The following is a 15,524-nucleotide window of genomic DNA, read 5'->3' as shown; positions in this document are numbered from 1 at the left end:
CGCTATCAAAATCACTCATATTTTCGTCCGTGTATTCTATTTGTTGTGTCTTCAAACCGGGAGAAATAAAATAGCCTACCCCCAAATAACTGCGGAGTAATCCAGTGCTGCGGCTCTGACCTGGCTTTTAGCGGAGGAATACGGTAGTTGTACGGTTTGGAGAAAAAGCAGTGCCGAATGAAACTGCTGTTTTGCGGAAAAGTAAAGCGCTGAAAATTGTCAAAATAGAGCGTGCATGTACACGGATATCGATTTGTTTAGGTGGGCGTTGTTTTAGGTGGCTAAATTACAGTTATAGTTTTAGTTGTTGACCCCCAGTACTGAGAGAGAAAAAGCTGGTGAGGCTGCGCGAGGCTGCTCCTCTGGGTGCCGGATCTCGTTAGACACTGCGCTCAGCGTCCAGAACACTGTACCTAATTACGTTAGTGTAACTGACTAGCTGATAGGACCCAACTTCAAACAAACCGAACTAGGGGTGCACCGATCACGTTTTTTGCCACCGATCACCGATTACCGATTACCGATCACCGATATATATATATATATATATATTTATTTATTTATTTTGTAAGCAGCTATAGCAGTTTCCATTTTACATACTGTATAGGCCTACATTTCATGCATCAAATTGAAAGTGCAGCACATTTTCTTTTTTTTCTACATCAATATTTTATATTTTGTAGGCTAAAGGAAACCGCCAACATGATTTTACAGTACAGCAGTATAGGCTCTTTACAGCATTATGACAGGAATAGTAGGATTGTGTGTGGTCTGGAAAAAGGAGGCAATAAAATATACAAACAGGTCAGTAACCAAGCTTGCTGTTATATAGGCCAATTCTAGTGATAATTAACAACTAATAATATAGAAATGATAATTAGGTAAACTGTAAGTCAGTTACTCTTAAACACCAGTCTTGAACCATGACTAAAGCCAAAGCTCCCACTCATAGAACCGGGGTTATGCACAATAACCGTCATACATTGGGATCCGCATCGAACGAACATCAAAAGGACCCGCCCATCGAGGCCGAGTTACAGTGTTATAATTAGCAGCACTATGAGTGCGATCTACATAATGGTGACAGGGTTACATGACGGGAGAAACAACAGAATCACAAGCTACACACGAGCTAAACTCCATCTGAGTAGTGGCATTAATTAGCGCAACAGACAATCAAACCGCACTAAGTGCACGCCTAAACAAACGTTATTGCAATGATTGCAGGTAGATCGATCTAAAACCAAAAGGGAATGCAATACAGGAATATTAACATAATAATGACTTACTGGTTGGTCATATACGCACACATGGAAGAAAGGGATTAGAACATGTTCAACTGTCCAAAGAAAGGAAGAAAGTCCGTCTGAACGGAGCGCACATCCACATAGGCTACTCAGCAGCACACTTTCGCTTCCTTCAAAGTGCCCGCGGGAACATCAATGCTCGCTAGATGTGGAAATTGTCTGTGTGTGCGCGTGCACTACCCCGACTACCACCGTGTCAATCTGGGACTTTAATACACACGGACTTAACAGCATGCAAATGCCTTGGTAGGCGGGAGGACTGGAGGTAACTTCTCTCTGCTGAGTCTGCTCTAATCACCAGCTGATTTGTGTGATTCAAAGACGCAAGGGGTGTGTTGACAGTCTGGTACGCTGTGTGGAGGTGAGTACACAGAGGAAAGCAAAGCGTGTGCTTTGCAACACAATGATATAAACGTTAGAGCACAATATGAAAGTTAAACGATAGACATTGAAGACATGAAAATGTGCTGCCTCATGTTTCTCACGTGCAGCATGATCGGCTATGCGATCGGCAACATTAAAGGAATATCGGAAACAGCAGATCACATATTTGAGGTCCAAATCGGCCGATACAGATTGCGTGCCGATCGATCGGTGCACCCCTAAACCGAACTATCCCTTTAACAAGACAAGCTAGCTTTCCAGCTAGCCATGTTATTGTTCCCAAATCAATATGAAGACGTTCACAAACGATGAACGAGTTGAATAAGGTTCGTTGTGCTGTTTAATTAAACAGCTGTGCAGGTTGAGTAGTGGATGAGTTTACATGTGATTAAACTTGAGCCAGACTGCGCCTGCGTTAAACGATTTCAACGCACACCTGCTGGCCAATCAGGAAAGAGTATTCACCCAGACCATGGTATGATGTCTAATAGATTAGTATAAAATAAATCAGCTGAGTGAATACTGTGCTTTTGTACGAATGCTTTGTTATGTATCTTTTCCATTGTTGCTGCAGGCATGAGCTGTTTTTCTGCAGGGTTAATGAAGCTTGAGATCAGACGTGGCGTGTTGATATTCAGGAGGCTCCTTTCAGTCGTGCGTCCCCAGAGCCATGTCTGTGTCAGACTCTTCAAAGTCAATTGGTAAAAACATACAACGATAGCAGTCTGTTTAATTAGCTGTGCCCCCGCTGGTGTAGTGTGAATAACAGCCCCTTCATTTCTATATCAAAATGCATGTATATACTGTAGTGCACCGCAAACAACTTAACTAGCTGGCTTATGTAAAATGTAAGAGTTTGTAAACACAGCTGGCTCCATACAGTAAAACAGCTGGTTGAATGCATCGATGCAGTCAGTAATTATCCTCACTGTCTTCTTAGGGCCATACTGTGTTCGTTTTATTGCAGCAGTAGAGGAACAGTTTGCACCGTGGGCGTGGCTAATCGTGAGCGGTTTGACCTGCAGTACAAAAACAGTTTGCACCGTGGGCGTGGCTAATCGTGAGCGGTTTGACCTGCAGTAGAAGAACAGTTTGCACCGTGGGCGTGGCTAATCGTGAGCGGTTTGACCTGCAGTAGAAGAACAGTTTGCACCGTGGGCGTGGCTAATCGTGAGCTGTTTGACCTGCAGTAGAAGAACAGTTTGCACCGTGGGCGTGGCTAATCGTGAGCGGTTTGACCTGCAGTAGAAGAACAGTTTGCACCGTGGGCGTGGCTAATCGTGAGCGGTTTGACCTGCAGTAGAAGAACAGTTTGCACTGTGGGCGTGGCTAATCGTGAGCGGTTTGACCTGCAGTAGAAGAACAGTTTGCACCGTGGGCGTGGCTAATCGTGAGCGGTTTGACCTGCAGTAGAAGAACAGTTTGCACCGTGGGCGTGGCTAATCGTGAGCGGTTTGACCTGCAGTAGAAGAACAGTTTGCACCGTGGGCGTGGCTAATCGTGAGCGGTTTGACCTGCAGTAGAAGGACAGTTTGCACCGTGGGCGTGGCTAATCGTGAGCGGTTTGACCTGCAGTAGAAGAACAGTTTGCACCGTGGGCGTGGCTAATCGTGAGCGGTTTGACCTGCAGTAGAAGAACAGTTTGCACCGTGGGCGTGGCTAATCGTGAGCGGTTTGACCTGCAGTAGAAGAACAGTTTGCACCGTGGGCGTGGCTAATCGTGAGCGGTTTGACCTGCAGTAGAGGAACAGTTTGCACCGTGGGCGTGGCTAATCGTGAGCGGTTTGACCTGCAGTAGAAGAACAGTTTGCACCGTGGGCGTGGCTAATCGTGAGCAGTTTGACCTGCAGTAGAAGAACAGTTTGCACCGTGGGCGTGGCTAATCGTGAGCGGTTTGACCTGCAGTAGAAGGACAGTTTGCACCGTGGGCGTGGCTAATCGTGAGCTGTTTGACCTGCAGTAGAGGAACAGTTTGCACCGTGGGCGTGGCTAATCGTGAGCGGTTTGACCTGCAGTAGAAGAACAGTTTGCACCGTGGGCGTGGCTAATCGTGAGTAGTTTGACCTGCAGTAGAAGAACAGTTTGCACCGTGGGCGTGGCTAATCGTGAGTAGTTTGACCTGCAGTACACAAACAGTTTGCACCGTGGGCGTGGCTAATCGTGAGCGGTTTGACCTGCAGTAGAAGAACAGTTTGCACCGTGGGCGTGGCTAATCGTGAGCGGTTTGACCTGCAGTAGAGTGCCGATGCCTTTGCACATGTGACCTTTGGAGATGCCTTTCGGTACCAAATCAAAGTTGGGGACGCTCGCAAGCCACATGACTAATAGCACATACCTGTATGAGATCCATTACCAGACAAGCCACATTGAAACACATCTTATGGAAACGATTCAACAAAAACACATTGTTTCATGATGGACCCATTATACTGTATTTCTCCCACTTCCATGTTTTTTTTCTCCCCTGAATGATTTGTATCTGCTTGATGAATGAGTGTTCCTTTCCCCCAGATTAGAATATCGTATTTTAAACAGCTCTATCCGTGTAAAAGCCCCGTGATCTGCAGTGCGCTGTCCAAACAATTGCAAAGCGTCATTAAGCTGATTTATTGTATAAAATGCAGAACAAAATGCCCTCAGTGTTGATTCTGACTTATCATCACAGACGATTATGAGGATTGATCGAACCAGCGAGAGGTAGAATGAAACAGATTTTTCCGTTTTAATTTGAATGAGTGCATCATGTGTTTATTGTTAGGCTTACACATGTATGAAGAAATGTCATACAGTAATCGTTATTTTTTATCGATTTTATGTGCTATGCAAATATAAACAAAACAAAGTTGATGGCAATTGATGACAGTTAATACAAATCAGTTTTTTCTGTCGTTATCGCCAACTGATTTCGAATTGTTACACTTTAGACTTTAGAGTCATAATCTAGATAGCTAGTTAACATGAGCTTAAGTCTCATGTTGTTCATTCTAAGATGCTGAAGAGCTGTGTGCGTGTGTGTGCAACATTCAGTATTTCAGGAGTAGGTCTAAAAAGGAGAAATTATGAGTGTATCGGTAGAGTCCCTGCCTACCAACACCGGGGTCGCAGGTTCGCACCCCCCCTGTTAGCGCTGGCTTGGTTGGGCGTCCATACAGGCACGATCGGCTGGTGTCTGCAGGAAGCCGGATTGAGGGTATGTGTCCTGGTCACTGCACTGGTGCCTCATCTGGTCGGTCGGGGCGCCTGGTCGGGGGCGGAATGGAACTGGTGGGGAATAGCGTGATCCTCCGACGTGCTACGTCCTGCCGGTGGAGCTCCTCGCTGTCAGGTGAAGAGAAGCGGCTGGCAACTGTGCATGTGTGGGAGGAAGCATGGTGCTAGTCTACGGCTCTCCCCAGATCGCCAGTGGGTGGAGAAGCGACCGAGGCAGCAGGGGGAAATTGGCCAAGCACAATTGGGGAGAAAATTGAATTATGGACAGATCATTTAGCCAAGTTTGGTCCAGATTGGGCCACTTTCAGAGATGTCATGTGTTACTAAGTAACAATCCAATCCACTTTGATTGTCCCATTTAATTGAATCATGAAGAGTAATACTTTTTCCATTTTGTGCAGCACTTAGGGGCCATTGCAGTGAGAGTTTAAACAGATACTAAACACTTTTTCCTCTTTGTCTTCTGCTGAAAATCCATATATAGGGGAATTTAGCAGTGTTGTTGATGAACTGCTCCAAAACGGCTCATAGCTCCAGTACTAAATTCAAATTTCCTCCTTCTTTCTATTGGCTAAAATGATTGGTTATGTGACGTTGGCGGTTCGTGTTGTCACCAAACAACCATCACCCCCCCCCCCCCACTAATGCCCCTCCCACCATTTGCCTATAAAAGTCCATGCACACGGCGCCCGCAGACTGTGGTGACTGAGAGGAGCATTTGGAATTGAGAGATAGACAGAGAGATAGCCGAGTGATGAGTCACAGGAAAACATGATTATAACATTATAGTACGCTACAGGATAGTATATTCAAATTTACGTTGATATTGTACATTATTTATCCTGGTTTTCAGACATGCAAAATGCAATTTTTTTTATTCTGGCGGTTGGGTTGCTTGATGGGGAGATGGAACCGTACAAGGTTTTGGCCGGTGTCCAAACAGAATTTACTTTACTCGACAAAATGTGTCGGTTTCCTTTATAAAGCGCCATGATCACGTTTTTTTTTCTTTTTACAGTGTATGCATTGCACGGCCTGCTGGCTCCTTCTTCTCTTCTTCCTTTGCATCGCACAGACCTGCTGACTGGCTGGCTGTGCTTACAATCGTCGCAATGAATAGCCAGCCAGTCACACTGTCAAAATATATGAAAATATATGAATATCTTCCTTTGATATAGATACTGTACAAAGGGCCGGTGGATCGGATTGTTGAAACGCACATTTTAAAGCTCACTATTTGCAAAGATCGCTACGTGCCTGTCTGGCTCTCTCTCCCCCCCCCCCCCCCCCCCTGCTGTCTGCATGGCGTACAGCCGCACACAGAGAGCCTGCCTTCAGCTGACAGTCTGACGCTGGGAGCCGGGGGGGGGGATACTCTGGAGGTCTAGCGATGCGAGTATTACCTCCACAGAGCTCTCCCATTCACTCTTTGCACTAGCCACTCCCCCCACCAGAGCTCATCCTATCAAAATGTGGAGTGGGCGGATTCTAAAGTCTGAATCCGGGCTAATCAAAATGTGCATTTTGCACACAAAAAATGAAAAGACACACGTCAGAGCTGAGACCTATGATTGTGGGGTGTTTTAGTATCTCTTTAACCCATTGATACCTGATGCAGCATTTGTGTGTGTATCCCTTTAAGACCGCGAACCGCGTTAACGCGGTTCGCGGTCTTAAAGGGATACGCACACAAATTAGGGATATACACGCAAATGCTGCATCAGGTATCAATGGGTTAAGTAAATCAGGGAAGCCAAATGGTGCACGGATCCATACTGTAGCCCCATAGGGAGGAACCCATCATTAGAAGTGTTTAGGACAATACAATACCACGATAAACATAAACTACCCTGACAGGTTTAATGCGATTGCCTAGCAGACATCAGCAACTTGCTACATCTCCACTTGGGTTTATCAAATCCCAGTGCTGCTTAGTTTGAGTTAAGCAGAGTGGATGAGCTGCCTTTCCTCTGGCTATTCAAACTAACCGGCCTTCGGTGTTTTGTTGTGTTTCATTCAGCAACGGCAAATAGGACAGGACAAACACAATAACAACTTCCCCAACGCGGTGAATTACCAAGTCTTTGCTCGGAAGGTTGGTCCCTTAAGCGTGTTTCTAGTTCTCTTTGTGATCAAAGCCGTAAAGTCTGCCAGCTCCCCACTTTAGATGTCAGAAATCACTTTGCATGCTGTGGCTGTAGCGCTGACATCATGCCATTTTATTTTCTCAGAGGAAAAAATAATAATTTCAGAATCCAACAAAGCAAACCGTGATATTGAAAGAAATGGTTTGATAGAATCACTTGTGGTTCTCATCGATCCCATCTTTTCAAATGTCAGTGGTTTTGTGCCGGGGAGGCAGTTCAGAGAAGAGCATCAAGCAATCTGATTTGTGGCTGGACACTTAAAGTGCAGTCATAGTACATAGTACAGTCCAGTACAAGCTGTGACTCACAACGTGATGATGATGATGATGATGATGATGATGATGATGATGATGATGATGATGATGATGATGATTATTTTAATCAAAACTAAATCCGGATCCCCCCCGTTTTCTCTCCAATTGTACTTGGCCAATCCCCCTGCTGTGCTCCCAGGGCCGGTTCTAGAACAAGATGACTAGGGGTGCATCCTAGATAGGAAGGGGTGCAGATGCCCGGCCAAAGGCCGGGCATCTGCACCCCGGGCATCTGCAAAATAAAATTTGACATGTTATTTAACTAAAAATAATGCATTTGACCATCATTTCAAGTAGAATGATACCACCCAAGCAAGAATATTTCAAGTGTTTCAAGTGCTTTACTGAAATATTTGGACCATATAATGATAATACAATTATCTCAACCTTAAAAGGTTACATATAGGTGCCAAAAACCCATAAAATCACATCAAAGAACAAAGAAAAACAACAACTATAATTCAAGTTTAAACAGTAAGTGTGCAGCTGTAGCATTTATTAAAAAAAATAAAAAAAATATAACTTTTCAACTGAGCATGCAGACAATTAAAATAAGGGTGCAATGCATGCTTTTGCACCCCCGTAGAACCGGGCCTGTGTGCTCCACCCCCTCTGCCAATCTGGGGAGAGCTGTAGACTAGCACATGCTTCCTCCGATACATGCTAGACGCTATTCACCTGACAGCGAGGTGTTTCACCGGCCGGACGTAGCGTGTGGGAGGATCGCGCTATTCCTCCCAATTCCCCTCCCCAACTGACCAGAGGAGGCACTAGAGTAGCGACCAGGACACACATACCCTTAATCCGACTTCCCACCCACAGACACAGCCAATCGTGCCTGTATGGACGCCCGACCAAGCCGGAGGTAACACGGGGGCTCGAACCTGCGACCCTTGTGTTGGCCAGGGAATCTACCGGACGCCCACTGAAGATTAGAGTTGTCACATCTTTCTCGTGCTGATACAGAGCTCTTATTGGCTTGAAAGAATTCTCAATGTGTTATGATCACACATTTAGAGGTTTTTAACACATGAATCAATTTGCAGGCATGTATGCACGGTGTGCAAAATAACCCACAGCACCGCTGAACTGGCACCACTTCCAAAGACTTGGAAGCTTTGTGTCGCTCACCAAACCATCAGCAGCAGATCAGAGGCGCTAAAGTCTGAGTAATTCATCGAGTTGAATATTGTTATGATTATCAATGTGTTCTCTTCTCAGGCAAGGCCTATCCTCCCGAGTTTTACTACGACACCTACAGCCCTCTGTGGCAGAACAGACCCCGAGTCTACGGCTTCAAGCTGCAGTGGACCCAGATGAACCCCAACGCTGTGGACGGCATCGTCGCCTACAGACTAGGCATCAGACAGGTAGGACGACTTCCTGGTGTCTGTCTGTCTGTCTGTCTGTCTGTCTGTCTGAGTGCCTACCCTCCCGCCTCTTAATTTGTCACTTTTTTCTCAATTTAAACAGGCATTAAAGTCACACTAAAACTGCATTTTTGAGAGCATATTTGTTTCCTTGTGGGACATGACAAGGGGAGGCATCATCCAATAAAACGGATGGGATATCGTTTAGGGAGAGCAAGGCAATTTCATTGGATGGGAGCGGAGGGGCGGGATTGTTCAAAGATCTGTGATGGTTTTATTGGTTGGAATTTGTATGTTCGGCTCCTGGACTGGCACACAACAAAGTCACCACACTCAAAATGAGCCTTTTTTCAGGACATAAATTGATGAGATTGATATAAAAAATATTGTTTTTTTTCTCTCCATCAGTTGCCAAATAGGTGTGTAATATGATTAAGGGGTAAAACGGCTCAAAAGTCAGTGTGACCTTAAGTCATCTGTGACCTTTATCCTTCCTCTGTAATTGACAATCAAGTCACATTTTCACAGCAGAGCCGTCTAAGCAGAGCAGAGGAGATGCGACAGAAACCTCCGGTGAAGAGTTGAGGAATCACAGCGTCAAATACTGGAATAATAACACAGCTTTGTCATTCTCTTTGTTCTGCATAAGAATAAGGCTCGTTCACCTTGGTAGCTGAAGCCTGGGCCTGCCTGCCTCCACGATTGAGCGGTTGAGAATAGCAGTAGGTAGGAGGGGGCCGGGGAGATTGGGGGGGGGGGGGGGGGGGGGGCTCTTGAAAGTTAATGGCTGAGTCATTGTTATTGATCAATAACCCCATCATCAACCCTCCACAGATATTTTACGGCCGTCGTGTCCTATAAGGCAGTGAGAATCTCACCTTCGAGCACGTCGCGGTTTGCGCGCTCTCCGTTTCTGTCTGGCTGTTGATGACATCTATTCTATCTCAGATTGCCAAAAAAAAAAAAAAACCCCAGCGCATCAATTCAGTGTCGGTCTCTTTCGGACTATTTTGAATGAGCCTGGATGAGGCCGCTGAATCACAGAGAACCAGGGGGCAGTCAGCTGGAGCAGTGCTACGGTTTCTATGAGTCGCGTCTTGTTTTTGCTCTCCATCAGCAGAGCGGAGCAGAGCGGGGCCGGGCGGGGCGGCCGGGCGGACGGGGGGAACCCCGCAGAGAGAAGCAGCATGCGGAGCTCCTGTTTACCTGCTTCTCAAGTAAACTCCACAGATGACAGGCACTCTGCGTTGATGGATGGCACGGCAACAGTTTCTCTCTTTGCCAATCTCTGTGTACCCGTCCCTGACTCTTGCTCTCTTTCGATGTGACTTTTCCATCGGCATGTAGAACAGAATTGGTCTTCGTAGTGATTTTGTTGTTGTTGTTGTTGTTGTTTTGTTAAAGGAACCAGCGATGAATGACATCACTGGTCCACGACTTAATCTCAAATCAACTCTTAAGTAACTCTCAAACTAAATGAATGCCTGCAAAACTGTTTACCGTTTTTGGATACAAGTACTGCACTAGTGATTTTGTAATGATACAAAGCTGGTTGAAACTTGGCGGAGTGTTCCTTTAATACAGCAGCAGCTTATTCACCTTATGTAGCCCCGCCCACTTGACCCAGTTGTGTTATGACTTCCTGTTCAAAACACTGTCTGTTTTACCCATGGATGTATTAAAAGAACTGGATAGGGGACGAGCCACGCCCACCCATGCATTCGGACGGAGGCTGCTCACTGGCGCATGAAGCCATCATGGGGGGGTTTTTCTTCCTGGTTTTACTTCCTGACCATGCGGCCCAAGGCGAAGTGCGCATGTGTGCCATGACGTATTCCATGACGTCTCCCACCCCTCCCACCCATGGATGTAGATGTAGATGAAGAAAATACACCCGTATACGGCTCTTAGTGGCTTCTGAGGAAAAAATGCCCCATAAACAATTATTTGATCATTAAAAGAGTCGTTTTATACTTTGAGTGACACCCGCAAAAAATTCCCCTGGGTTTAACAGCTGCCGGGGTCCCCATGCAAGTGGATGGGAATTTTCCTTTCTGGGCCGCATGGTGTCGCGTGACTTGCAATACAGAGCTTCGCCACCATGTTCAAATGGCTTCACAAGCCCAGCGCTATTCCTGGGGGCTTGGTTTTACCTGCTCACTAGTACTGTACTGTCCCAGGAAGTGTCAACACAACAGGAAGTAACTGGCTGACCCCTGTGTTGGAACATAAGGGAATATTAGACCGTACCATTTTACACCATAGATCTTTGCAGTTATGTTGTTATACTGTCATCATTGTAAAAAAAAACTCATTGCGATTCGTTTTTACAATAATAGATCACAATGCAGTCGTTTAAATAGATGACGCGTCGGTATTAAACCTAATTACATTTTCAGATTAACGAGCCTGTTTTAAAAAAAAAGCGCATGTCGGGGAATGCGGCAAATCCTGCGACGCTAAATCCGTCTCCGTTCTTCTGTGCACAATCCGTGAGCTGTTCCCCAACAGTCCCCGTGTGTTTCCAATGAATAATATCATTTCACGTTTTGTTTCACACTACACCCTCAAGGAGTTGAGGCTTGAAAAACACATTCTAAAGCAGCCTTGTTTGTGCACGCCAATGATTTTCCTGTCAACTATCTCGCTTGGTCTGTTTGGTAATAAATGATGTTATACGTGTGCAGATCATTCACCGCGGGAGCCGCAGCCCGCATGCCTGTGTGCTTGCCAGGTTTTTGGCTTGAAAACTCGCCAGGAAGGAATATACATTTACTTTCCCATTTTCAACAGTTTTGCCGATTAAGTCTGCATCTGTGCTCGAGCGGCTCCCCGTCGGTAATTCAGCAATAACGTTAACATTTTCATCTTTTTCTGCTGTTTGTTGTTTGGAGAGAACGGTGGAGCACATTCCCACCCATTCGTTTTCCTTGTTTTGAACCTCCGGCCCCTCAGAGTGGAGAGAGTGAGCATTTGGAAGAATGAGTTTTCTTTTCCACCTTCTTGCCTTGACATCATCTCAAGAGGGTACAGTGTGCGACCATTATTTCCTTCCTCCTAGGCATAACCAACCAATCCTCCATTGGCTTTAGATGAAAGAGATACGACGCTGTAGGGCAATCTCAAAAGAGCTTAGCTGTACCATTTACGATATATCACCGATTGGTACCTTTTTTCTATTTTATCCCCCCCGTGATTGATTGGAACCCCCCCCCCCCCTTTGGCTACTCATTCTGATTAATGGTAAGAGTTGCATCCCTCTGAGTTAGAGGTGGAACATGAAGGAGTAAGAAGAGAGGGAAGAGTCGAGGCGGCAGGCATGGAAGAAGGGAGAGAGAGAGAGAGGCAGAGGGGAGGAGGAGGAGGAGGAGAGAGAGAAACAAGTGGGAGGAGAGGCTCGTTTGGTAAATAAATAAACGCGGAGATACCCCCGGACTTGACGGTGAAACAGTGGCGCATAATGAACGCTTTGGCATTGTGGACGCTGCTCCACTCCGTGTGCTATTTATAGAGCCAGCGGCAGGCAGCCCTCCCCTACCGTTCCCTGAGAATCATTACGATGTTCCCTCGCTGCCTTTTCAGAATGAATACGCAGAGGCCGGGTAGAGTAGACCTTATGCCTCGGTAATGGATTGCTCCGCGTTATCGCCCGGTGCCCCCGTGAAAGACAGTCTGGCCGAAGGGTGGAAGGGAGGCTGAAAGGTGTGTGCAGGGAGGGGGGGGGGGGTGGACGAGATTCACAAAGCACAAATCACCTCCACCTGTCATGGCTGCAGCGGAAGGCTGCCCTTGTCTTGATACCTTCCGCCAGCTAACATCAAAAGACACGGCTTTCTCTAGCTGCTGCTGTCCAAAGCCCCGCGCCGTCCTGTCTCCACCCTGTAAGGTAACTTCAACCAGCACTACAGCTTCCCCCCATTTACTCCCTCGCAACGGCTGTCATCCCCCCCCCCCCCCGCACCACCATCACCCTTCCTCCTCACTTCCTCCTCCTCCTCCTCCTCCTCCTCCTCCTGTCTGCCTCAATTGATATGTCAAGTCGGAGTGCGCCGGTTAGAAGCGTGCAGATCAAGAGATAGCGGGCTAATTACGTGCGCCTAGCTATCCTGCTTTGATCGACTCGGCTGGTTTTGTAAAGTTGCCATACAGTAAAAAAAAAAAAAAAAAAACATGAACCGACGCTGCAGTCAAATTAAATTAAATGCGACGTGGCACTCTGTCTCTCTGCGGGGACAACGCGGGGGAATGAAAGGTAATGAGATGTAAACAGGAACCTTAATTGAGCACAGATGCAGGGATTCAGCGCACATTAATGGGAATCAAAACAAAAGGGGCAAAATCCATAATGCCAATAAAGACTTTAAATGCTTCGAAGCCCCCTCTTTGAAAAGTTAAGTGGTTCTTTCATTGAACAATTTAAATTTGATTTGATTTTGCTCATTTCGGAGCAATTCTTTTTTGATGTTTGGAAAATATGGAATTATTGGCTTCCCTTTGTTCATTTGGAGTTTAATTGAAGGCCTCCATCTGCCCGCAATTGCAACACTGTGCAGTTATTCATGTCAATGAACTGCCATCCCCTTTCTACTTTAGACGAGAGTTGAAGTTTAAAAGGAGGACAGGCCATTTCAAACAGTTACACGTTTGACCAGTTACCTAACGACCAGAGGAGGGACCACTTCAGCGACCAGGATATTACATGTTTTTGGTGAGGGGTTCCTATGAAGGAAACCCCCCAGGGGGCACGGGCAGAACATGCAAACTCCACACAGAAAGGCCCTTTTGACGACCCCACCCGGGCGGCGGGGCACTCGAGGACATGCGGACGGGCACACACTTCAGCGCTCACAGCGTCCCAGGTGGGAATCGAACCCAGGACCTTCTAGCTGTGAGGCGACAGCGCTTACCACTGCGCCACCGTGCCCCCCGACCTTCGTCAGTTCTGATGACGTTTCAGTCATGGTGACCTTCATCAGAACTGGTGAAGGTCACCATGACTGAAACGTCAATCGTACAATAAATCTCCTGGGAGCAAGTCTCTAGGCAAAGTGCAGACTCTACTTTTTCTTTACTCGAAAACAGAAGTGCACCTCCAAGATGAAACTGCCATCAGCGCCCCCTGCCAGCCTAGTTGGTGGCGGCGTATAGGCAAAGAAAATGGGGAAAAATGTTGGGTCAAGTACATCATCTGCAATTGTCAGTGGCAGACCAAACACTCTATTTACCTGTGAGCTAATGGGGAAGGCAACTCACACTCTGTAATTGTGTGGATCACCCAGACTCTAGGCAATTACTGAATACTTAATTACTTACATTGACTCTGCTTTACTGCGATCACACGTCCGTTCACTCCATCGCTGTCTCTCGCTCCGCTTGTATCGCACTTCCTCTTACTTTCTAATTGTGATGCAGGGCCTGTCGGACATCTTTGTGCAGATCTCCGTTAACTGATTCTCAAGGAGAATATGTAGCCTTAGCTACTTCTCCTCTCGGTGCTGCCTGCCAGCGAAAGGTGGGACCAAACCAAACCCATCGTTTTTATATCAATTCAGTACGGGCTGCATTGAATCAGAAGACTCAAAAAGCAGGAAGTAATTTCCGTGTGATACCGGAGCTTAATCACCTGAAGGCAGGTTTGCTCATAATGCTGTATATGTAATGTAAGGACAAGATATATAAAATTATTTCTCGAGTTCAAGGTCTCTGCGCGACGGGATAGCAAGACATTGTGGAATATGATTAAGGAAGGACCTTCAAAAGAACGAGACAATCCTGTACAGAGCAGAAAGGTCTGTATAATGGAGTTATCTTTGGTAGGAAGCATGAATCAGGCTTTTCTCCCTACGTGGATATAAGAATAGCTACAGTATGTCTGTTTGCTAATAGCAGTCTTTGAATGCCGAGGCTGAGACCTGCTTTGAAAACAAACATGGCCTAATGAGAGGATCCAGCTGTCAGCCGCTTATAATGGGGAAATTGTTTGTGTTGTGTAGCATTTAACGTGTGTGGATCTTACAAAACGCCTGGACAAGGTTAACTGGCGGATGAGAGAGGAACATCCTACACGGATGCTGAACGGAATACATAATTGCTCTGGTCAGATAAGCCATTGTCTCCTTCTCATAACAACAACGCCGTCAGAAGAAGAATATCCCGCCGCGCACGCTCTGGTTCTATGTTGATTTTGAGGAATAAAAAGCGCCCACCGTCTTACGGATTAGACGCATTATGTGACGCGGTCGGGTGCACAAATCAATACTTTATTTATTTATTTATTATCATATTACGCAAGTTTAGATGTTGAAGAACGCACTCAACAGTTTTAGGATCGCTAAATCTCGCAACTATAATAACTAGCCGCACAATTGCTCAACTGCGCTTGAGTACAGGCCACACGCTAGAAATTAGAGTGTGAAGCGCGCGATATTGCTAGTACTCATGAGTGGTTAGCAAGCTAAGCTAGCTTGTACAGGGCAAACCAAGCTTGTTCGCCAACTTTCAGGACGATTTCCTTCCTCTGAATGTTGCTTTTAGGAGTACGGACGTTCAAATTAGCATATCTTCTTCAAATATTTTCAGATTTCGATGCGTGACACTTAATTGGAAAGGTTACAATCTGCACTTTCATCATCTGTAAAAAACAGAAAAATGACCGCGGCCTACTTGTTACCCAAAACACCGGTCCCTGTCACGTGTGTGTGTGTGTGTGTGCGTGCGTGCGTTGGTGTGTATTCTGCCTGAATATTTATCAGCTCACTTTTGCTAACCCAAAGCCCTTGTCGTGACTCCTCC

General features: G+C 46.2%; 1 protein-coding gene across 1 annotated transcript in view; it reads left to right on the top strand.

Annotated features, from left to right (window-relative positions):
• LOC310782225 (MAM domain-containing glycosylphosphatidylinositol anchor protein 2) overlaps positions 1-15,524 on the top strand; it is a gene marked incomplete at both ends in the record, with an annotated part of 178,161 nt that overhangs the window by 120,426 nt on the left and 42,211 nt on the right. The window contains one exon of the mRNA XM_083642908.1: positions 8,584-8,732. Within this exon, the coding sequence (XP_083499034.1) occupies positions 8,584-8,732 (149 nt within the window). The remainder of the gene's footprint in view (positions 1-8,583; positions 8,733-15,524) is intronic.

This window comes from Poromitra crassiceps (genome assembly GCF_964638095.1).
Source record: "Poromitra crassiceps genome assembly, chromosome: 9".
In the NCBI taxonomy this organism is placed as follows: Eukaryota; Metazoa; Chordata; class Actinopteri; order Beryciformes; family Melamphaidae; genus Poromitra; species Poromitra crassiceps.
Note: the sequence above shows the minus strand (reverse complement) of the source record. Positions and strands in the feature narration are given on the sequence as shown.